The 25511-nt window shown below is 48.0% G+C and overlaps 1 protein-coding gene across 2 annotated transcripts in view; it reads left to right on the top strand.

The window, feature by feature from the left end:
* Window positions 1-25511, top strand: part of Chi (LIM domain-binding protein 2 Chi) — a 198856-nt gene that overhangs the window by 982 nt on the left and 172363 nt on the right. For both annotated transcript variants that reach the window (XM_076438382.1, XM_076438381.1), the window contains exon 2: window positions 1799-2450. In XM_076438382.1, the coding sequence (XP_076294497.1) occupies window positions 1799-2450 (652 nt within the window). The remainder of the gene's footprint in view (window positions 1-1798; window positions 2451-25511) is intronic.

Here is a 25511-nt window from a genome sequence, read left to right as displayed (position 1 = left end):
TTCGCAACCGGCGTCTCACAAATGCGACTATCACGATTTTGTGTGTAGAAAATCATATTAATTTTCTGCATGTGGTTATAATTCTAACGTATAGCATGGTATTCGTAGAGCTTGTGATTTGAAACTCGGTATTTTACAAAAGGACACGTTGTCTTTGCTAGGATATTTTAACGATGATTAACAACATTTCTTTTAAAATGCAGTTCCAATAATATAACACCAAAATTTATTAGTAACAATGTTTTTCGAAAAATTGCAAGTTGCAGTTCTGTTTTTACTTGTAACAAATTGTTGAAACTACAAAATAAAAAAACTAAGTAATCGAGACGGTAGCGCCGAAAGCATCATTAAATTAAATAATTAACAACATTCACCGTTATCGTCACCGTTCGAAATTCTTCAGCTATCATGTTGTAATTTGAAATAACACCGTCCACAATGTTACTCTGATTTTCACGATTTTCGGCCTATAACAGCAGTAAATCTAAGAATTCTTATACATCTTTCAATGACTGTCAAATTTTCCCGCATCAAACCGATTTCGATGAAACTTTCACAATGCGTATAACCCACACAGATCTACAAAACATATTTTTCAAAATTTCAATATAGGCCCGCATAAAAAGTTGTAAAATGCAACATTTAGTATTTCCTCTACAATTCCGGTCAAATGCAATTTTTGAAAAAATTTCTTTTCACATCCTGTAGTAAACTAATTGCTCTAGCTTTCCAAAGAACTTCAAATCGCATAGTCCAATATTTGAAAAGTTACGGTGTTTTAAAGAGTGTCCGAATATTAGTGGGAGTCACTGTATTTGTTTCAACCCAGATCATTTTTGTTCTATGTAATCTTTTTCACATTGTGCACATCAAATTGAACCTGTTTTCTTATATGTATAACAGTTGGGCTCTTTACGATTTCTAGAATACAGACAAATTTAACACAGTTAAAACTGTTTTGAATAATGGTACAGCAATTTTTAGTGGCGCCACAGACTCGCCATTCGAGTGCAAAGGGTTAAGCAGAAAATCGTGGTGGGCGCACATGAGCGACGCTAGTACCGAATGTGTGGAGCTTACATTTAAAACATTCGTTGTACAGTGATAACGCGAGACCTTGACGAATGGGACATACAGTCAGCGGCAATAATAAGTGGAATAATAAGATGTTAGACCGGCTAGTTCGCTAGAGAATAAGTAAACAAAAATTTATTACGATCGCAATTGGCAGTATAATTATACAAAATTTTTAAAAATGATGTTTTGTCAACTTTTTTATCTGGGCCTGTAACGATAATTTAAAAAATGCGTTTTATAGATTTCGGTAGCTTACATGCATACTGAAAATTTCATCGAAATCGGTCAACATTGCAATGAGCTACAAACGTTTAAATATGATCACGTAAGGGGAAATGCCCTGGCAAGGCTGAAAATCTGCGACTTTCACCCTCAAGCTCTCATCTTTAAACACATCTAGCTCATTGCAATGTTGACCGATTTCGATCGAAGTTGACAAAACATCATTTCTAAAAATTTTGTATAATACCTACCAATTGCAATCGTAATAAATTTTTGTTTACTTATTCTCTAACGAACTAGCCGGTGTAACATCTTAAAAAAATTCAAGTCGTTTGGACCAATTTCTAAAAAGTTATGCGATTTTCAAGGGTGTCCAGTTATTATTGCCGCTGACTGTATGACGCCCCAAGTGGCCTGCGGGTCACATCAGCAATGAATGTGTTAAATTAGATCTAAGCAGAAGGTGAAAAGGTTAACTTGAGTGTTGGACGGATTACAGGCTGTAGCCGCCTAAACACGCCATTGGCAGCCACCACCACGCTGGAGGATCCGGGAACGCCAGCCTCTTGGAAGGGCCCGCCACCCGGCTCGGAGGCGTCGCCCTTTACACCGAACTCCGTTGGCCAGGGTGGAGGTCCAGGGTCCGGTCCTTACAACAGTACAGGCGGTCCACCCAGCAATGCAGCCTTCCAAGGTCCTAGTCCGTTTCCTGGCGGTGCTGGTAGTCCAGCGGGCGCGCCACCTTATCAAGGGCCACCACCTGGCTCCGCGACACCGCAATACACCGCGTCGCCGGCTCCAAGCGGTTCCTCGACACCCGGTCCAGGACCGCCACCGAATTCCGCGGGTTTCCCACCGCCACCGAACAATTCCGGACCTCCGTACAACGGGCCCGGGCCGAGTCCGTTCGGTTCGCCCTCTGGCGGGCCGCCGCAGTTCGTCGGCAGGCCCGGCTCCTCGGGGCCACCGTTCGTGCCGCCCGGAGCCGGCAATCCTCACTTCCCCTCCCACGGACAACCATTCGGAGGACCCCAATACGGCATGCCGCCCGGCAGCCCATTCGGACCTGGACACCCGATGACAGGACCAATCGGACCCGGACACCCGGCCATGATGGGACCCGGTGGACCCGTCGAGAGGATCGACCAAGGGTGAGTCCGCAATATCCTTCTCTACAAGCATCCCGTGCCTCGGGAAAGACTTGCGCAACCCTCGCGAACACTCTCCTTGAATACGGAGGATCGATGATGTCTATACGCCGTCTCATGAGGCGGTATGCTAACTTGCTACTTTTATATTAACTATAGTAATGCCTCGACGTATACGCGTGAAATATGTAACCGCGCTATCATGGGAGGATAACTTATACCTCTTTGAAAGTGGAACGATGCTGAATCAGTGGGTGGCACATTGTTCATCCAAGGACGAAACTCTTTTGTTGTATTAGGTCATGTCGGTTTTTATCTATTCTTCAATGGGAAAGTTGCGAGAAGAAAACAAACGTAAATACATTAACTTTCTCGTTGAAAAATAGACGCAGAACGATGTTATTTACCGGACTAGCTAATGTTGTATTTGTCAAGCAAACATGCTCCGAATAGTGCCGTGTTTGGATTCATTTTATTTAGGAAAATGTCGGGAATACGTCAGTGGTAGTTTCATGAAAAGATTATTATAAGCAAAACAGGTCTGTTATGGAATTAATATTATGTGTTACACGTTCACGATTGCGAGTGACATTTTGGTCCCGAAAATTTCGTATACATCGAGACATTGCTGCGTTCGAAAAATGTGACTACAACTCTGCAGCACTGGTTGCCACGTGCATTTGTTTACCTATAGTGACTCGACTCGTTGGACGGAGTGTAGGTCTCGTCTTATTGGTTGCGAAGCTTTTCCCTTGACACGCGTCGATTTAGATCAGACTGGAACGCTTCCGACCATTTCTCCCACGTCTAACAATTTGTTTAACTCCGTGTAACAAAGAGTAGAGAAAATTGAGCAAATAACATAGATGCTATAAATCTTCTTGAACGTTCCTCGTTTAGTCGTATCAAGTATGAATCAAGCAGAAGAAGACCGATCAGCCATCTTGACTCGAAAAATATTCGGAAAATTCAGAGAACCGAGTACGTCCTTGAGCAAATCAAATATGAAAATGGTCGGAAGTTGTCCAGGAAGCTACAGTATTCTACTCGCACGTAGCATCCTCTGTTTCGTAGGAGCTTGAATTTAAATTCGCGGAGTCCCTTTTGCGTCACGTAGAACGCCGGGAATACTGTAGTTTCTCGATCATTTGCATGCCTTAAAAACGAAGCTCGCGTCCGTACAGCGGAATTCAGGCGCAGCTCGTTGATAGATTCGTCGGTTTTCGCATTTATTACCGCGATCGATGTTCAATCGCGTGGACAGGCGTGCTAGGAAACGCTTGTACCATCGGCGTTGTAAGATACAAGAGCGCAGCGGCGTTCGACATTGTTCGTGCCGCTAACATTCCTAGATAACGCGGTCCACAGGTAGCAACTGTTATTTATCACTGGACTGCCGGTTGGTCCGCATTCTTGCCGATAATCCCGCAGGCGACAGGGCCGCCTCTCTGCCCTTTAGGAACGGTTTCCCGATCGTTCGCTTCGGCTTCGCCGTTGCCGTCGTCGTCAATGGCCGGACAACTCGTTCTCGAAATCAGTTACACACGGTCCGAGGTTGTCCGGACGCTTCGCCGCGATAAAAGCTACAGATGTTTCTGGGCATGAGAGTTGTCGATGCTGTGCGTCGGCGGTTCGGCCGCAGATACGAACCGAAACAGCGGCTTTCCGATCCGTGTCACCTGTGGGCTCGAATCATTTACCTGTTGGGCTTCTAGTTCGCCCACTAACTACACTGTTTTCGACAACCTCGGAACTGTTTCCGGGTGTACTCTGTTTAGTGGTCCCTCCGCGATCCTCAGCAGCAATGTTCCCGGTTAAGTAGTTCCTTTGGAAGTTCACTTTTCAGTGATTTTATCTGTTCTAGATGATTTCCGTGACCGTGAGCAATTTTTCTGGTCAAGTTGTTCCTTCGTCGGTTTACTTTTCAGTAATTTTACATTCTGATTTGGGCAATTTTCATGATTAAAAAATAATAGGTGGTCGGAACAGCGAGCTGTACTATTTTATTTTTGGTTCGGACCGTGAGCAATTTTTCTGGTTAAGTTGTTCCTTCGTCGGTTTAAATTTCAGTGATTTTACATTCTGGTTTGGACAATTTTCATGATGAAAATATAATAGGTGGCCGGAACATTTTATTTACTTTGTCGATTTAAAAAGCTATATTCTGACTGCAAAATCTTGCCGTGATATATTGAAAGTGGCTCAGTTAACAGGTTGAATCTCTCTAGAGCGTCGCTGACAAATCTGCGGCCGGCCGCGCGCAACAATCTAATAGATCTTAGATACCGTTTTTCTGGTGGCTCTGGCAGAGTTCGTCTTCGTCAGTGCCAAGCGGCGCGAGAGCATATTGTTGTTAAGTAGCTGTTTCGGGAGAGCCGGGCAAGTTGGATTGCCTACGCAGACGAAACCCTGTAATGAACGGCGCCAACGTGGCATCTCTTGATGCTAAACTTGGCAGCGGTGTCAGCGAGTCTGCGATCTAGATCGCCGGAAAATCGGCCCGCGAAATCTCCAGCTTTCCCGAGAACCGTTCGGAGCAACGTGGAAAAAGTCTCTCCGGGCGCCATAAGTTCGCGATATCGAACGCGAGACAATTTTTAGCCGCGGCGTATTCGCGGCGCGTAGGCGTCCGCGAATTCCTCGGCGTGTTTACACGGCGGGCGCGCTCGAATTTGCAGGCGCTTTAAATCTCGGCCAACGAGAGAGAGCCAGCCGATCGCGTAAGTGCGGGAGAAAGCGTGCACCGTATACTCGCAGCTTTCAACGTTTCGTAATAATAATATCGAGGCGCGGTTCGGACTCCCGTCCCACCCTGAACGGCTGTCGTTTCAGTTTTTCCGGACGGTCAATCGCGCAACGGTTGTCCAGAGGGGTGTCCGATCGTTGCCGAAGGCCCTTAGAAATCGATTTTTTAATTTGCCCATCGGCGGTGCGCGGCGTCGCGCGAAATTAATGGCGGCGATGCGAATTTTTCATTCCCCCCGGGACGAAAACACATTGTATCGTTTTGTCGTAAGTGGAACAGAGATTTATGCGCAGGAAATTACCATCCGACTTGTCCCGGGCATAAGATTGTTTTTTCGGAAAAAGTCGCTCTCGAATCAATCGATGGTATCGTCGCCGAGCTGCAACATTTTCGTTGCTCGAGCCCATGATTGACGGGCAAATAAGCAACGCGGACTCTCGGCGAACCAGTTCGCGTAATTGATACGGCATCGAAATTTATTGCCCGGTACGATCATGTGCAGGTTGGTAGCCGGTGGAACGGGGTGTCCTTTAAAAGGGGATTCGTCCGGAACACGCGTGAACCGCATAAACAACCGCGGCCCGACCTAACGAGGATTTATAAAACGGCCGTGATAAGATCGCGACGGACGCGCGCGGCTCTCCTAATATGAATTTTAATTTCTGTCAGGCTTTAATTAACCCCCGCTAGCCCTATAATTTTCTCGACGTTGAATAATTGTCTACCTGTCGCAACTTAGTTCGCGCGTCTCTCCCTGCGCCATCCCCCCCTCTCTCTCTCTCTCTCTTCGCGACCCTCGCTCCCGCGGGAAGTGCACTCGGTCGACGAAGAAATTGCAGTAAGATAAATTAGCGAGAAGCGTCCCCCTCCCCTCCCCCTACTATCCCTGGCTGTTCGCTTATTTCTTATATATTTGCCTCGGTTTTCTTTTTGTTCACCGTTTTACCTTTGTTGCCCCCACTGGTTCCATTACGTTGTAACCAGCGACGCGTATTGTTCGAGACAGGTTCGAGGGTAGCAAGAGGGTGTTACGGCTCTTGGCAGGGATTGTACCGCGGGAGGTGACGCCATACTTTTGCTGGAGGTAGTACGCGACCCACCTCCCCTTTTCTCCCTAAACCCTCCTAGCCACCCCGTGTTACGGAGGGCGGGTGAACCAACGAGTAGAGAGAGAGAAAGAGAGACAGAAAAAGGGTGGATGGGGGTGGTGGTCGCGGGGGTGCACGGGGCCACCGGAGTGGCACGAAGGTTCTCATATTTTCTGTATTTTAATTTTTCACGTTATCCAACGCGGCTCCAACCTCTACAAATTATTTGTCGTCTTGCCACCCTCTCCCCGCTCTCTGCTACTTGCAACTATGCGAGCCTAAGAACGGCGATCGACTCAACGTCATCGCCGGATCGATAGAACCCGTCGAGGATGCTCCGAAAATCGACGGCATCCATTTCCTCGGATATTTTCCCCCCGTCCGCTGGAAATACGGTTGTTTAACCAACGCGGGTCGGTGTTACGAGTCTTTTATTCCCGTTCGCAAATGTGTATTTCTCCTGGCCGTACAAAAAGTTTGAAAAAATTCCCAGATACTATCGGAGTGTCTAATTTAATGCGTAAATGTTGAACGAAATGTCTAAACGAACCGTAACGCCGGTGGCTGGTTAATTTTTGCACGGTGTTCAACTCAGCCGTGCTCTCTACAAATTATTCGTTGTGTCTTGCCACCCCCGCGCGCTCTCACCTGCAACTATGCGAGTACTCGTGACATCCGGCGACGCGATCGACTCGACGTCAACCACGACGGATCGATAGAACTCGTCGAGGATATGCCGAAAATCGACGGCATCCACGGAATCCACCATTTTCTCGCGTCTCAGACCGCACGGGCCTTTTTATCTATTCATTCTCCCGCGGACGAGTATCGACAGCCGATTTAACGAATCTCGGATACAGCACCCTGTAAACACACGACTTCCAGGAAACAACGGCGGGAAATCGTTCGTTGCACTTCCGGCCGCCGTCTGACAAATTGAGAAATTGATCCCGAGTAACCGATCTTTAGCCCTTCCCGTTCGAATGGTCACTCGAAACGTATCGTTTCTTTCACGGCGATATCATTCGGATTTCTTTGTTCTCAATAACTGGGCAGAAACTAAAGGATAATTAGTTAATTAGACTGATTGGTGGACTGGATCTTTATGCAAGATGAACATTTTCTGCATTCACTATAATTTTCTCAGCATAATACTCATATTTAGTAGACTCTGTTAGCTCGGCCTCAGGGGGCGAGGAACCCTAAACAACTCCCCGAGTATGTTTCTAAAGAATCCCTGCTTTCTTGCGATTGAATATGCTCCGAAAAACCGTGGGGCCGCTTCATCGACTACCCCTACGAAAAAGACAATTAAAGGGACCTTTTCACTGGAGATCGATGTTAACTAACGGCCGTCAACTTTTCTCCCGACGGCGTGGAAAAAAGTTCGTTGAGAACCACTCGAGCCTGGTGCCCCCCTCCCCCTGCAGCTCTTCTCCTTGGTTCTCGGGGTTCGGGGTTGGGAGCAAAGAGAGAGAGAGAGGAGAGAGAAGAGAGAGCGACAGGGGTAAAGGGAGCGAGAGGTTGGGGATATAGGTGTAGGTAGAGAATCGAGAGAGATGGAACGAGAGAAAGAGAGAACGGGGTTGAGAGGATCCGTCGGGATCCAGCGGCTCGCTCGTGCGTCCACCACCACCGTTTACACTTTCGCGTGTAAAGGGATCTGCGGAACGAACGCCGCGCCGCCGCGCCGGTGCGTTTCGTTACCCATTTGTCTCAGGTCGTGGTCGAGCCGCGGTTCCACGCTGTTACTCCCCGGGAACGTTTGAGAAAACGAGCAGGAGAAATTTCGAATCGCTTTATAGCGGTCCGGCCGGCCGCAAAGTAGGGTTTGTTTATACTGCGTTTCTGGGACGGGCCGTGTAATTGATCGGTACCCGTGAACATGCTCGAATTCCCGGTCCCTTGTACTCTGTCCACCGTTCGTCTCTTCAGGATCAAGTCCCCAGGCTTCTCAACAACTGCGTGAAGTTGAAAGAGGGGTCCTGGAAGCGCGTACTGTTCGGCCTCGAGAGGTTCGACTGCGAAGTGACAAAGTCCCCACTCCCAGCATAGTGGGGATTATAGTCGTATTTTCAACTACACCCGATAGGTTTATTTGTAGACTATAGATTTGTTTATTTGTAAAACGGCACGATGTTGTGCCCCCACCATATTCAACTCTAGTTCTCGTGAGACATTTGCTTAAACACGAACAATTACGTCTCACCAACCGTCAGGAGTTGAAACAGGGATTCTGAAGCGTATAGTGTTCGTCCTCGAGAAGTTGGACTGCGAAGCGACAGAGTCCCCACTCCCATTCACTACGATCTGCCCCCACTATAATCGTCTTTATTATGGCAGAAGTAAATCCCACGAGGTAGGAAAGTACTACGAAAGTTCTCCCGGTTGTTTTTCGCATCTTTTTCCGATGCGCGTCGGTTTCGAAAGTTCGGATCGATTTTAATTAAATTTCGTCGGAATTTCGGGCGTCGGTGGCGAGTTTCCGCCGCGGCTGCCTATTTGCGTTTTAATTTTAATTATCGTTGTATTCATTAAATCCGCGTCCGCGGTAAAAACGCGCCGCCCAACATCAACGGGAGTTACATACTGTTTACGGTTTGCTCGCGAGTCGGCTTATCCGGGCTCGAGAATGTAATCGTTAATTAACCATTAATTAAATTGTTGGATAGAATTCCATGCTACTTTACTCATCTCTGGAGTGGATATCGAATTGATGAAAATGATTAACGTTGAAGAACGACGGCGAAATGGTCGATTCACAAACATTTCATATGGTGACTAGTTACATACATATCTGGGAGATAGATCGAAGATACGGTTTGTTTTTCGAGATAGGAGAGCGGAAGCAGGATGCGTTGGTCTTTTGAGTAGTCTAGACTATGTTGCATTATTAGCGGCGATGGCGGTGCACCGAGGAAAGAGATAGTATTGATTTTTACCGATATTTAGCCGTGGAATTATCCCCTCTCTCTTTTACTCCCTGCGTCGCTTTTTCTTTCTCTCTTTCGCTTGCTCTGTCTCTCCTTGGAGCCGTCTGCTTCCTTTGCAGCCGCGATCCTCTCACTCCCTTTCTCTCTCTCTCCCTTCTCCTCGAGCCGAAAACTACCCCTCCTTTCATCTAGCTGCCCCACCCTCGGGGAACACGGCACCCTTCGCGAGGTCCCGAAGGAAACTAGGTGCCGGGAACAGAAAATCTGAATACCTATGACCCGGAAGGACGTTTCCATGCGGCGAGAGCACACGGTGAGCAAGAATGAAAACGCGGCCGACGGCCTACCCTGCCAGCTGGCCTACAGTTTCGTCTCAATAGTTGATGAGGGGCGGAGAGTGAAGTTCGGCGGTCCTAATTAGAATGGATGTCGGGGTGTGCTCTGATTACTCGTCCGCGTGTTTCTTCTAATTGAGACGTCGCCGGGCCTAAACGAATAATAACGCGGCCATTGGCCATCCTCCCTGATCTACGATCTTGCCTAGGTCTAGGTCCTACTGTTAGTCAGCTATTGGTTGTTCTCTGATCGGTTCTAGATGTTAGGCTGAGCTAGAAGTCTCTTTGCAGTTCTTCGCAAGGTTGCAGAACGTGGAGAGGACACTCTTCGAAAAGCAAATAGAGAGGTTTCACTAAAATCGAGTCACTAATTTAGCGAGTTAGCTAAACAACAGCTACCATAACGAGGATGATTGGTCCTAGATGTTAGGTTGAGCTAGAATTTCAAAAGTGTTCACAGGATTGCAAACTGTCGACTCGCTAATTAATCAGCTAAACAACCGCTCTAGAGGATGACCGATCTCAAGGGACAACGGCGACACTTAGGGGATGACCCAATAAATCCGATGCAAGTTGAATCGCTGAACGACCTTCGGTAAACTCGAGTTCCCGAGTTAGGCGTCGGCTCGGCGAGCAACAACTTCGCACCCTGTTCGAAGGGGTGACGGCGTCTAGAGCCTCTTTACCTGATCAGCCGCAAGTCGGCCGAGTCGGCGCGACTTTAGCGTGGCGTATTATCGACGCGGTCGCATTCTTTCCGTGCGATTGCTAGTCAGGAACCAAACCTCGTCCTTTTTTTCGGGACACCTGGCGACCTCTATCCGACGGTGCTGCGAATCGCGCCGAGCCGTTGCGATTCTTCGGATATTGCAGGGCCGCTTGCTTCGAGCTACTTGCTTCTCCCCGTATGCACATATGTTGCGATGGGATCCTAAGTTTCGCGATGTATGTATTGGAGTCAGTCAATAAGTTCCAGCCTGCCTCTAACTTTTGTTTCGAGAGAGGTGTACTCGTTCCGGGCAGAGGTAGTTGTGCCGAAGCGGTATTAGCGTTGATGCGTTGCAAATTTTGAATTTGACTGCATTGGTCAATCTCGTGGTATGCTCTAGTGATCATAGAAAGTCGTATAACGAATGAGACTAAGTTCAAAATTGGCTCGTCTAGTTCTCCTACAACGAACTCGTCGATTTTCAGGCATTTGTGCGGTAGCGAACGTGTTGAAACGGATTCAACAGCGTCAATGTATCAAATGTGAAACTGCAGCGTGTTTCGAAGTGTGCAGGGGGCTTAATCGACGCCGGCCCACAAAACCGTGGCCTCCGCAAAGCCACGGAATGGGAACCTCTAATTTATAAGGCCGAGATGAGTGGCTCGAGAGAGCGGGGATAGAGAAAGACCGCCTCTTACTAAAATTCAAAAGTTCCTCGACCAAGTTTACGATGCCGTCTAGCCGGCGCGTCGCTGTGATTCTCTGTCTCCCCGTCGTTTTGCCCGTTTCCCGGCCATCCCCGTACTCCCGTTGCCTTCCTGGATGTGTCCTCCGATGTTCCTTCCACTGTAACGCGTGAACCTGCACACCCCTATTTTCAGACCGGTCGATTTTCCCTACGAGACCGCCGCACTCCACTGCTATTCAAACGCTACCGAAAGTCGCTTCCACCAAAATATCCTGAAGGGAAAGAATTTTTTAATTCATGCGAACAGAGAGTAGAATATTTCAGCTGTAATACGCTATTTTTAATTATTCATTTCGTCAATTTTTAACGCTGTCGTACGATTTTTAACGTGCCACCTTCGAAATGACCCAAGTACAAATTCTCTCGTGTGCACTAACTTAAGAAAGCTGTTGCAGAATGTTGAATTATGCCATTTTTCTGCTGCACCTACTCGAATCTTCCTTATTGAAATCTACACATTTCATGCAACTACTTTGACGAACAGAGGATAATTCTTATAAAAACCAGAAGAAGTTTAGTGCTTGTACGACCAGCACAGTAGCTGAATTTATTCTTTTGAGGGAGAATAGACGCTAGATTTTAATCGTTGAAGTGATGATGGAAATAATTCCGAGTGTTAAGAAGGTGGTAGTCCGAGCGCCGTCGAAGCCCGTTAGGATCCGTTCCGTCAGGATGACGATACCTGGCCGTCAGGCGCGTCGGGCGTCATAAACTGTTTTATTCCCGAGGGTGGTCAGGGCGCCTTAACGAGATTTAATCCGGATAAGAAACGATTGGCACCCCGCGGGCCCCGTGTAACGGTACACCGGCGTTAAATGTTGGGTATGGTCAGCGACCCACGTAGCTATCTGGCCTGCGTTGCTGGCCGTTGCATTAGAATGCGCTCGAGCTGCGATTCTTTATTCATCGACCGTGTAGTGCAACGACGATACGTTCTTTCCTCACTCCGCGTACAACTCGCCGCGGAACGGAAAGCGTTTCCGAACTCGCCTAACTACATTTCTTTTCTTCCTGAAGAACCACGATATTCAACCGTAGCTCTCGGGAGACATTTATTCAGACACAGATGAACAATTATTTCGTAAAATAAAGTTTTCTAAACAACGCGAGGACGAAGGTTTCTGTATTGTTAATTTAACTGACATTGATCATGCGAGAGATACTTATTTATATGTATCGGTATTCGCGTGGAGATGCACGCCGCTCGTTTTTAAGCTTCTCTTTGTGAAATAAAAATTGACGACTGGAGAATTTTCCAAAATTTCTTTGGGATGCTACTTCTTCTTCACACTTTGCTCCGAAAATGTGTGGGTTCCAAAAAATTGGTGGGATTCAAAAAACCAGTGCACGGAGAAACGGTCAAAGTTCTCGAAAGTTTTGTGAAATATTCTAGACTGAGTAATGAATTGTTAAGCAATAATTAGATTAGCAGGAGATATAAGAACTGAATGTGCTCGCTTGTTGCGCTTCGTGTTCGATAGCCCGCGGCACGATTTTCCTTTCTCCCACGTCGTGTCGATTTTTATCGGGGCCGTTTACGATCTCGAGATTATCTGTTCTTCTAGGCAGCCCTTTTTCCAACGAGGCCCCATGGAACTCGTCCAGTCATGCGTGAATAATATACATGTCTTTCGCGAGATTCGCGTCCCGTTGTATTAAGCTGTAATTCGAAGGCGGTCTCGCCGGCCGTATGAATATTTCGCCGGGACATTTGTTTTCCGTGGACGCCCACGACGATCCTAAACGACGCTTTTCTCGTCTCGCGGGCCGCGCCGATTAAATTTATCGACGTCGTTCGCCGATCCGACGCTCGCCGGTCTGGCCGACGTCTCGTGGAATTCCGTTCAATAAAATCGGCGGGATCGTGCTTAATAAATAACCGAGATAACCGTCGAAATTTCTGAGGCCTCTCTGATATCTCGCGCAGCGTCTCAGCCCGATTCCTGCATAATTCAACAGCCCCGGAAGTCGCGAGGAGTACGCACGATTCTGATCGCAGCGCCGCGAGAAAGTGTGTCGCGACTAATGAAAATCGTATGCGACTCCGATCGGAGAAGCAAAAGTGAGAAGACAGATCGCTGTTTAATGGCTTCGTCTCGACAAGTGGCGAAACATATACTGCATTAATTCTTCACTTACCGGAAGTGTAAGCAGGCATTTCAAACACCGAGCTGTATGTAAAAGAAGATCGATAATTCTCTGATTTAAATAATAATTTCGGAAGAAGTTGTCGCGCTACGTCAATTCCAAAAATTTCTCGAATTATGAATGAAGTTACGGTCACTCTTGATCGATATACACATTCAGAAATTCAAAAGTGGCAATTACCTAGTCACAGTGTTAACCCTTTGCACTCGGACCTATTTTAACTGAAAAATTAATCATTTCTTTCGACCTAGAATAATTCCATTCTGCATTAATTCTTTTCTTTGTATGAACATGAAATTGATATAATACCTCACACAGTACTTAAGTGTTTAGTAATTGATTAGATACTAACATATTTAGTAATTTAAGCAATATTTTGAATAATGGTACAGCAATTTTTAGTGGCGCCTCAGAGTCGCCATTCGAGTGCTAAGGGTTAAACTATGTCCTCGCAGAGTCGTACAATAAATCGAATTGCATCACGAGGATAAGCGGTAAGATAACTCAACAAAAAAGGTATAATAAAACAACAACAAAGCTGGCTAAATTATTATCGGAACCTGCTCACTATTCTTCAGAAAGTAATAAAGATAGTATGGCAAAAGTTTAATACCGTTTCTGCGGGTGTAGAATTGTTTCGAGAGCGTCCAAGTTTGTTAGAATGCTGTGTGCGAGTGGCTGGTTTTGATTTCTGGAGCAATCGCCGGGCCTTTGCCGGTCTATTGTTAACGCGGCGTCGGAATAGGTGTCACCCACATTCGTTGATCAGTGAGAAATTCTGTCGAAGAATGTTGGACGCGCGACAAACCAGCCAGAAACAATTAAACCAAACAGTTTCGCCGTTTGCGCGTATCGGTCCTCGAACGTTTGAGCCCCTTTATGCACGGGGTCCGGTCGGGAGAATGAGTCACTCTCTCTTTCTCCCCCCTCTCCCCGTCTCTCTCTCTCTCTCTCTCTCTCTCTCTCTCTCGATTCTTGGCACAATCGCGCATCTGGTCGTAGACGGATTGTCCTCGTTCCTGGGGCTCACGGTTCCCGTTGGTGGCCGGTCTCCCATTTCCGCCTGGAATAAATCGGGGAATGGGGCTTGCACAAGAATATAGAAACTCGTTAAATACTAAATACCGTCGACGAGATTGCCTTGGTTCTACGGGCCGAAATAACCGCGGACGTTTGCCCTCGTTAAATATTGAATATTGTTTTCAATAAACAGTCTAATATTTGCGCCTGGCATTTGTTTGTCCAGTACTTCATTGACTTGACCGGCGAATACCGATAGAATCGCTCGAAAAATTCTAAGGGAATGGAGACGGTCGCTTGCGCAACCTTCAGCTTGTCCCATTATCACCGGAGACGTAAGCCTCTTTTGAACATTGGTGTGTTTTAAACATTTGACGTGTTCCAACGACTAGAATTGTTTTAGAATTTTCGAAAGCCTAGAACAGCAGAGAAGTTAGTCGCGAACGTGAACGTCTCCATCGAGGAGGCTGTTGGTGGATTTTCGGTGACGAGAGCGTCAGGAAAATCGCATCAGCCGGATGAACTGGCGACGAGACGGAGAGGTGTTTATTTGGTGAAAGATGGGTACGAGTTGTCAGGACGATCCGATACAATTAACCGGCAAGTCGAATCGCGGGTTGCGAAACGCGAGACCTGTTTACGTTCACGCGTTACCGGGCTCGAATCTCTCTCTCTCTCTCCCGTCGACGTCGCTCTCGTTAAGGAAATTCCGGACGCGTTGAAACACCTCGGGTGAGGTCGCATTTGTGCTAATTGCATGGGAAGGGTGGTCGAGGTGATGACCCTCGGGGGAAGCAGGCGCAGGTGGAGCGGATGGCCACGGTGAACGCGTCAACTTCGTAATGAGTGCGCTCAGTGGAAGGTCTCCGGGAATCAAGTTAAAAATTATTGTAATGCCTACGCGCGTTGGGGACTCCGTTGGTTGCGCCAACTTTTTTCCCCCCTTCGAAATCTCGCCCGTGCACCGCCATATGGGGGTTGGTACCTTGGGAAAAGGAAAAACGCGGGCTGAAATAGCTAGAGGACACTAGGCTGAGCTAGGCAAGCATGAGCAGACAGTGTCGAAAGCGAGAGCACCGAAGCCACGCCTACTTGGGACACTTGTCTCACAAACGCTATGATTGTGGTTTCTTGAACTCAATTTTTAGAGGAGACGAAATCTGAAGCAAGAATAGGTATAAACTAAATTGAAGAACGCTAAAGTCAAGGTCGAGAGCAGCGGACACACGACTTTCGGACCTCTAGCCACGCCTCCACAGACAGAAAAAGCTGAACTAAGCCAGGACACAGAGCCTGATCTTCCTTGTGTTCGCTCCAAAGTATTCCCGGTGCAAATAGTGCTTGTCCAGCCTACCTGATCTAGATTTGTTGATTAAAAATTAGACTCGTTATGCTATCCGTGTCCCAACTGCGGAAGAAATCGCGCCGGGGCGCAGAGAGAGCGAGTGCATGAAACAATTAATGGCATAATCGTGTGGCGGGACAAAAGGAGAAGGTCCTTCAGCTGAGAGGGATCGAATTCCGCGGGAAATCATTATTTCGTCCGGCTTTACGCGTTTCCCGGCGTTTTCCATTTCTTTGGCAATTTCCGGCCCTTTCTACCGTGCCGCGAGCCATTCGATCTTTCTCGTCGAAAGCGTCGCGACTCTCTCTCTCTCTCCCTCTCTCGCTCGCTCGCTTTCACTCGTCCCCTCTTCCTACGAATGCGACGTGAGCCATTAGCGCAGGTCACGGCGTTATTAAAGACAATGAAGCAAACTTTATACGAGCGGGGGTACGGGGCCAATTACTTGGCAATTAGTCGAGCGAGCAACAAGTGAGCATCGCCACGGACCTCCTCCCCCTCCCCGTGGCCGCGCCGCCTCCCGCCGCCCCCGCCATCACCTCCTCAACCGCCCTTGCTTGCTCCTTCGTCTTCGCTGTCTCGGACCACCTTCTCGATCGCGCGTCCTCCCACCTTCGCGGAACCTTCGTCACGTTGGTTCCCGTGTTACCAATCGGCCGTTCGATCCCCTGTCGCACGCGAGCTCACGAGCTGTCCCCCGTAACGGACCGAACTGCCGGAAACGATCATCCGCAAAAGAAACATCCCGGAAAAGGTTGATCCCCCGACTAAAGGAATCTTTGGTCCCTGTGTGGTCGACGTGGAATTTATCGACTGTTCAAGGTCGCCTCCCCTGACGCCTGTTCCTGCAAAATTCAAACGGTCTCGTCGCTGCTTCAAGAGGATAGACTCGAATCCCCTTCGCCCTCCAAGTCACTGGTTCAATCACCACGAAATATCTCATCCTCCATTTACGTATGGTATCATTTTTCATGGGGCTGTCCTCGTAGTTATCTCTAGGTCGCGAAGACATGCGTGAGCATCCCTGAAAATTACTGTCAATCTTTATGACGTTACCCATTTTTAATTTTCTTGAAAACATTCAACCTTCGTGATATCAGATTGTGCAGTTCCATTTAGTACATTAACGCGAAATAAAAGAGGAGAAAGACAATTTTAGAAGGTCGCGCGCATAATTTCCGCGTAAAAATACGAAATGGGGGTCGAGCCAAGTGTAACAAGAGATTGCAAGTGGTCCCAGGGATCTTCCGCAGCGATTGGAGTTCCATCTGTGAATTTTGAGGAGAATGCGAGCGCGAGACAGAGAGCGGAGGGAGTTCATTTGACGTAAAATTGAATTCGACGACTGTAGCAGCGTTGAAGAGCTTTTATCGCGCCTTGAATGGAACTCCGAAGCGAGTCGAGGATCTCGACCCACGGTTGAAGCGATTCCGAGGCGTCTCGAGCCCATCGCTGGACACCTTCACAAAGGGAAGAGCCTCTTTCCGATTGTCGATCGCCGGAGCCGATTCTGCTTGTCCCACTGACGCTGATTTCACCGGGGACTCGTTAACACCTTGGTAATTGGATGTACCGTTGTAATTGCGAGCCACGTGACAGGCCCGCACCACGGGCTTGTGGGAACGATCTCGCAACCCCGAAAAATTGAGACCTCCGTTCACAGTGAGCCACGCGTCGATCATTGATGACGCAAAACAATCAAAAACGTCAGAGTAAAAAATCGCAAAAGCAGTGAAACTGATCAAGCATGATCGCAACATCGTTCCGCAAATTCTGAATTCGGTTCCGGAAACCAGAAGCGGAATTACGCTCGTAATTCCGGCGGGTCGTGATTCCCGCGACAAAGGAGTGAAAATATAACGAGGCAAACTTATCAATTTAATTGCTTCATTGATTCCCGCGGCCGCCGGCGAGTGTGGCGCAACATCATTATTTTTAATGCAGCCGTCTAGTGGACATAAATAATGAGGGGCCGGCTGTTTGTTTAAAATTGCATTCGTCGGGATTATTCGGTCGGTCCGGTAAAAATGGATGTTGCCGGTGACGCAACGCTGCCGCCGCCGGTAAATTTCGAGCTCCGGCTCGAATTTATCTGCCTTCGGATCGCCCTGTTAATAAACTATAACCGTTATTAATATATCGGACCGGCGAACACGCGGTCTCTCTTTTCTTCGTCGAAGTCGATGCTTCCGACATTTTTTCTCTGTCCTCCAATAGTCTACTATTTATTCACAGGTTTCCCCAAATGACGATCGTTAATTACAAACGCCTGGATCGGGCTTTCAATAGCAATTTCAATAGCACTGCCATTACCACGGACTCCGAACGGTTTCCTGATTAATCGAGCTTTTGGTTGAAAAGTCTTCGGATTTGTACAAGTTACGAAAAAATTGCGGGAAACCAGGGCAAGTTAATGTCTATTTTTTCTTAATACATCTTAATATTGTCATTTTATCTGTATCATATCATGTTCGACGACTTCCAGCCAATAAAACTCGTTTCGCGGCGATAAGAAAATTTCGCCGACCGTCAGGGGCGGTATCAACGAATAAAATGAGATGGTCCAAACAAATTCGCCGTGTTAGAGATAGGTGGCTCGCGCGGTTTAATTGATCCGTACCGTTAAGTGTTTCCGGAGGACGTTTAATACGTTATTGGTGCGTGGCGATTTCGCAGCACGCGTTACGAATTCATTAACTCCGGTCCGAGCGATCTATACAGGTGATACACGCAGGTAGAGGGGCGGGGATGGGTCGCACATTATGATCTTGCGCCTACCGGTTTTATCGGACGAGGTCGCTCGTCTACGAACCCGCGGCCGCCACTTAAAATCTTGTTCGCCGGCCGCAGCCATTCCGCCGTTGCTTTAATTGCCGGAATTTTAATCGCGGTACGTCATTTCGTTATTGCGGAGCAAATTGCCAAGCGATTGGACCCCGACCGATCTCCCCCCGCCGCTGAGATCTAATGTCGAACGCTCCGGGAACTCCGCAGTCCGATATCTCGAAAAATACTTTGCATTCCTGGCCTCGTTCGACTTGGAAAAAGGGAGGGGAGCTGTCGGATCATCGAGAAATCGGCGGTAGAAGTAGACTCATAGTCTCCGGTCTAACTAAGAAAAACAAATTTTTTTTTAGAAATTCCACTTTATTCATCAACATACTCTCTCCTTCAAGAGTGATGCATTCATTCCAACGCTCCTCTAACTTTTCGATGCCCTTTATGTAAAATGATTTGTCTTTGCTCTCAGAATAAGCCTCAGTTTCGGCAATCACTTCTTCATTTGAGCCAAATTTCTTTCCCTGGAGCATCTTTTTCATGTCTGCAAAAAGCTAGTAGTCGCTGGGGGTCAAATCTGGAGAGTATGGTGGGTGGGGAAGCAATTCGAAGCGTAATTCGTCCAATTTAACCATTGTTTTCATCGCGCTCTGAATCGTCGACGCGTTGTTGTTTCTGGTCCGGTGTGAGCAAACGCGGCACGGTAAAATTGTAAAGACACTGCCTTCTGATATCTTCAAGGTGTCAGCTATCTCACGCAACTTCGTTTTACGGTCTTTTAAAACTATTTTCTGGACATTCTTTATGTTTTCCGGAACAACTGCCGATTTTGGGCGACCAGAGTGTTCAGCATCATCGGTGCTTGTACGACCGCGTTTAAATTCCGCAAACCAGTCAATAATAGTTGATTTCTCTGGTGCAGAGTCCCCATAATCCTTATCAAGCCACTGTTTGGCTTCAACAGTATTTTTCCCCATCAAAAAACAGTGTTTAATCAACACACGAAATTCCTTTCTATCCATTGTCTTGAAAATTACAAAACTGGGGTCACTAAAACGACTGTAACCTCTGAACTAACGGTCAGAATGCCATGAAATTTTGACACGTACTGTTTGAAGGTTAGTACTACCCGGAAATCACGTGGGTCTGTCAACAATGCTGCCATATATGTGTCAGACCGGGGACTTATTGAGTGATGTGTTAAGCAGGGTTGTGAAGTCCCGATCCCGAACGGAACCCTGATCACTAGAAGGGGAGCCCATGTTCCCACTTCGCGGTCTCACAAGCAACTGGTATTGAAGGAAATATTGACAATAAACCTCCTAGACGATCAAACGGTTCTTCACTACTGATAGTACGCTTCAATACGCTCCTAGGCGATCAATGTTTCCATCAATATGGTCCTACGTCAATATCGAAGCGAATATTGACAATATTATTGATCGTTTAGAGGCCACATAAGAGACTGAGGACTAGATCATCGATTGGAGATCGTTTATATGCGATTCTTCGAGGATCTTCGGGCATGGACGCGAGTCGGGGCGCGTTAGAGACGGAAGCAGGAGGCGTCGAGGAATTATTACGTTCACGGTTTGCTAATCCGCAGTCACGTCCAATCTAGCATTGAACTCGTTCCGACGGAACGCAAACGGTCCGGGGAAACGCGAGAGGGAGAGAAAGAGAGAGAGAGAGAGGGGGGAGAGAGGGGGGAGACGGGATACGGAGTCTGAACCAAAGGAGAGAGAGCCCGGTTGCACCGCACGGTTGCCCGGTTGCTTTCAGTCGTAGGATGCTGAAGGCACTGCGGTTGCCATGGCGACCCACCACCACCGCAGCCCGATGTAATTATTTGAAAAACGCCCGCCGCAGCCCCATCCTCTCCGCCCACCACTCCCGGGGGTTGCAGGTACAGGGCGATGCAAAAGTAGCCGCGGTCTTTTGCATCGGGGCCAATCGAAGATATCGACGCCCCCGGGCTCTTGCATCTAACGTCGTAAACTGGTCCCTGTGCTACGCAGATCCAGCATCAATGAACCCGAAAACTGGATCACCGGATCGTTAGTCCAATTTCCGAACGCTTTGCAAGCCCCGTATCATTCGAATACTCTGATATCCGAATGATGCACCTTGTTGTCCCGGAAATAGGTTCCTCAGTTCGGGGAAATGAACGTCAATGATTTTATAGATTTTATATATGTTTTATTCCGTAACCGATGAATCCAGCAACAGATTTGAATTCAAAGGAGAGTTACAATTGATGAATTGCGAGGACTACGAATTAATTTGTGGCAGTAACAGGATTATGCATTTATATAAGTATATTTCAGTGTAGCATAGGTAAAAGGCCATTTCTGCAACCGCCTCGTTATGGCCTCCATTGACAGATTACTAGACCGCGGATTTAATGCAGCTCTACAGAAGTCAGTACGCGCAATTGAAAAGGGTACAATGATCAAGAGAATTTAAGAACGTTGATGCGAGCGAAATTCTCTTGGTCTTATTTTTATTAATAACTTTCTAATGAACAACGAGCAATGACCTCTGAAGGATTAGCTCAGGAAATCGTGGATGTACGCGAAGGTCAGGGTGATGGGATCCCCAAACAGCAGTTTCACCTCGTTCGCTTTTATTTCAATTTAAGGGCGCGTTTGCATCCCCGCGTCTTGCGAGGGGGTTGCTCTCGAGTCGGCGGGTATTCGGGTCGGATATTTCTCAAGGGAGAATTCGCGGCGGAGGAAAAACACGGAATAAGCACGCAGGGACGATTACATCGGCTGATAAATGCCGAGTAATATCGTAATGCCTTCGCGCAGGCCCCGAAGCTCGCTGAACCCCGTCTTTCTCCCTCTCGTCGAACCGGGAAGTTGCTTTTCAACGGTATCGAGCCTGAGGATCGGGCCACGCGCGAACAAGCCCGCGGAAACTCGTCGTTTCAACGTCCGATTTACGGAAGCGGGCAGGAAAAATTATTTTCTGATGCAGCGAACTCGAAAAATGTGTCAACGACCCACGAAATTACCCGGAAATGTTAACTTCGGCGGAGAAGAAACGAGCATCCCGGAAAAATACACGTTCAGGGTCAGAAGGCTGCTTAGCTACCCGTCTTCATCGGTCAGACTGCTTCCGGTAGCTTCCGGTCCCTGGAAAGTTCCGCGACCTTGGCTTCGCTCGGTGGTTTATTAGTTTACCAGGAGGCTTGGTTTCGCAGTTACGCAACGGAACCACTCGGGAGCCTTACGGGCACGGTGGCGATCGTAAATTCTGCCTAGACGAGGCGTGCAAACGTTACGATGACATTGCGCGATACCGGGCTGCAGGGCGGAGGTAAATTTCCTCTGGCTGCCGACCAAACGGCGAACAAGGTGAATCGCGCGCGCGCTACTGAATTCTGGACACTCGGCGAATTAGCATGAAAACGAGCCCGAGTACAGCCTACAAGAATAACTTACTCGCCGGGATTAGGGCTCGAAGCCTGAACGGAACGGCCGAGCCCCCGCGTTCATCGCGAAAGACTTGTTGCTACAGCTTATCGAGCGCAGTTAGACGCAGGGTGTTCCGGTCAAAACGATACCGACAGACCTCGGATTCATGCGAACTTCCACTTCGTGCAGTTTTCATTTGTCATGGAAGACACAGGCTGGCGCCTTTAACCTCGCGAGACTCGAGGAAATGACTGGTCTTCAACTGGAAATTCAGCAGACAGCGTTCAATCACCATATAGGAAACTGAATTTCCATTATCAGCAAAAATTATATTCTTATTTTGACGTACAACTTTACTATCTTTCCGAAGCAACCGCTTTTGGATAATACTAAATCGTGAGGGGTTGATATTCTCAGAGGAACGCAACATTCCAGACTTATTGACCTTCTGGTTGAGCCTACATCGACTCTGCTTTCATAAACTACATCGTAGCACTTTCATCAGTGCATCACTGAATGTCGACATAAGAATTGAAGAGGGAGTAAGGGAATGAAAATCTTTTTAAGGGGAAATTTCGTTGTTTGAACCCTGAGAACAGCTCAGAAGGCCTAATCACCGATTAGCGTGAGATTGCGCGGAAAAATAAACGTGGAAGGTGACGGGGCTTCTCTCGCATCGTTTCCCCGTCCAGAGATCAGAGATGTGGGGTGGTGGAGAAGGATACTGGGGTGGAAGACGAGACGTGGGACGGATAGAAGCCACCAGAAAGGCGCCAGGAAGCGGCTGAAACCGTCGGGGTTTACGGCGGGGCCGCGTTACGGATCGACGTGGCCACTCGCGGGCTCACCTTCCTCTTTCCTTCCTCACTCGACCTACTGGCGACCTACACACCTAACCTGACGTGCCACGGGTCAAGCAGGACTCGAGAGAATCGCTACGAGGGAAAGAGAGACATCGAGGGGGAGGGAGAGAGAAAGGAGAGAGGAAAGGAAGTCGCCGCGCGAGCATGAGACGGGAGCAGAGGGTTGTTGGAGTGGGGTCAGTTCGTGACCCGACCACCTGTGGAAGCAGCCGGTAGCTACTTCTTGTTTGCTGTTTGCGCATACCTACCTACCACTTATATACGTACTGCTACGTATTACGTAGGCGAACCGCTCCAGCCGATGACCGTGGTCACTGCTAGAACCGAAATCACACCGCCACCTGACCCTTCGAGGAGCCGATTCATGCCTCCACCGGGTCCTTTAGGTTCTACGAGTTGTGTTGGAATGCAACGATATCATTGCGTCTTAGGCTCAAGCGTTTAGGCTTAAGGGGCGGTTTTGCCCGCCCCTTCCGTCGGAAGGGATGCGGCCGGGGGTGTAAAGGACCGGTGCCGTTAGAAAGTGATCGATTAAGAAATACATTGGTATGGCTAATGAAATTTAGTCGGTGTTCTTTTGTGTGGAGTGTTCAGGTCTGGGTCAGCTGCGTCGCCAATCGTGTGGCTCTGTCTCGGCTAATTGGTGGAAAAATGCGTTGCCAGTTTTTTTGGAGAGCGTTTAGAACGTGACGGGCGCCAATGCAGCGGCAGCCGCAAGTTGCATTGTCCCCCGTTATTTTGACAAACATTTGTCGAGCGTGGCAAATCGACCAATAAAACGGGACAATTTAACCCGGCATTTAGATATAATTATAACTTAACGCGCGCTCCGTCTGTTTGTGATTGTAATTGCAGCGGTAACAACGTTTAGGTCCGCTACCCATTGTTTTACAATGATTTAAAGCGGTCCCAGTCGATCGAATTTATGGCGCGTTGCGAACTAATCGTCGAAAAACAATTAATTACTCGGATGCTTCTCTCTCTCTCTCTCTCTCTCTCTCTCTCTCCCGGTCTCTCTTTCTCCCTATCTCCGCGGCACTGACCTTTGCCAAATGCCGGGGGATTGTAAACTCTCCAGCTCGAGGAAAAAAGCTGGCGGGGAACGATCGCAGCAGCCGTCATCAATTTGTCATTGCGACCGCGTTTGTCCGGCTGCAAGGTGCATTAAACCGTCTTTATTCGCGATTAATTATGACCGAGGTTGGAGTACTTACAAACGAGGTGATTATGCAGTATCGAGTGTAATAAAAACAGCCAGCCGGACGATCATCCATCGCGTGTAATTACAAGTGTATCGCATGCAAATAATTAACCGCGTCGCTGGCTAATTAAATTAGTTTTATCGACGATTCGACGCGAAAAATCCTCCAATTCCCAGAATAACTTGTAGCGAGAGTAGAGAAATGAATTTGCATTTCGATTAGTAGCGTTCATTCACATATTTCCCTCGGAGAAAAGAAATATTTGCAACGTTATTTGCAGTATCAACTACTTGGGAGCAGTCATGCGGGTACATTTTAAATTCAACAGCCATTCCCAATTTCTAAACCTCCGTTCGATAATATTGATATTTCACGAAGATCGCACTGATTCACAAAAGAGACGGTCTAAAAAGTCCCGGGGTCCGTAAGGGAAACGTTTTGACACGCCGGAAAAAAGTGCAGCACGGTGCAGCATACTCGCACAATCGGTCCCCGTCAGCAAGGATCATCCCCCAGCCCCCCGGTATCCGGCGTTGACACGCGCGCAAAGTCGTCCCCGTTGATGTAATAACACGGAACTACATCATATCGCCATAGGTATGATATACGCGCCGCTTAATAGTACTACGGCCATTCATGCCGCGAGTCACCGGCAGCTTAGCGCTCTATTAATCACAGATTATTATTCATGCGCCTACCGGCGGTCCGTGGCGCTTTTAGCGCCGCTGACTTTTGTCGCCCCATTGCCTCGGAGCTCTTCCCCAGCCTCGTTTCTCTCTGTTCCGCCTTGCTAGTCTGACTTCTACCTTCTCTCTCCCCCTTCCTCTCCTTTCTCTCTCTCTCTCTCTCTCTCTCTCTCTCTCTCTCTCTCTCTCTCTCTATCTCTCTATCTCGTTAGCCTCGAGCCTCTCCACCTGAATTCTTTCCGGTTCCTTTCGGTGCCGCTTCATTAACCGGCACGTGGTGGAAATGGAATCGGGAAGCTTGCTGAAACTCTCTCGCTAGAAGAAAAAAACCACCGCCTATCCATCGTTGTGGCCACGGTTAATTGATTTTCGTGGGAATCTTCGCCCCGGCTGCTTTTTGCCGTGGAATTGTTTGTCGGGCTGCGGGGAGCTGCATTGTGTCGGGCAAATAGAACCTTGATAGGCAACCCTGGCTCTTCTTGCTTCCTCTCGATAGCTCACAGGTGGTTCATAGTGTACGCGGGGAAAATGGTCATTAACCCCTTGCGCTACGATTTGTCCCACCGTTGCAGCAATTAGAAGTTCTTTGACGTTCGCAATTTCGTGACGTTTATATTTGTTGGGCGCCTATGTTCTCCCCACCGGCTATACAGGGTGATTCACGAAATTGTGACAAGCGATATCTTCGTTCGAAGGGGCTACAAGTTCATTGACATTTTTTCAAACGAATATCTACATTATTTTTACACATATTTCCTTGCTATTCTGCGTAAAAAAGTACTGGGAGCACATGACCGAGGAATTGGGTCTCCACCAAAAATATTTGAAAAAAGAAGCCCGTGGATCTTTCCATTCATCGCGTTTCGCCGACGTCTTGCGTCGCCAGCAAAACCAGGCTGTCCTATCTCTGTCCGTCGCCGGTCTCGTTTTTCCTCCGGCAAAAAGGTCGAGCGAAAAAATGCAGCTGCAGCGAAAAAGCTACTTGTTCGCACCTTTTTGTCCTCGATACATCGGTGACCGACAGCGGGGGAGGGGAGAAAA

This window comes from Lasioglossum baleicum, chromosome 14 (genome assembly GCF_051020765.1).
Source record: "Lasioglossum baleicum chromosome 14, iyLasBale1, whole genome shotgun sequence".
NCBI lineage: Eukaryota > Metazoa > Arthropoda > Insecta > Hymenoptera > Halictidae > Lasioglossum > Lasioglossum baleicum.
Note: the sequence above shows the minus strand (reverse complement) of the source record. Positions and strands in the feature narration are given on the sequence as shown.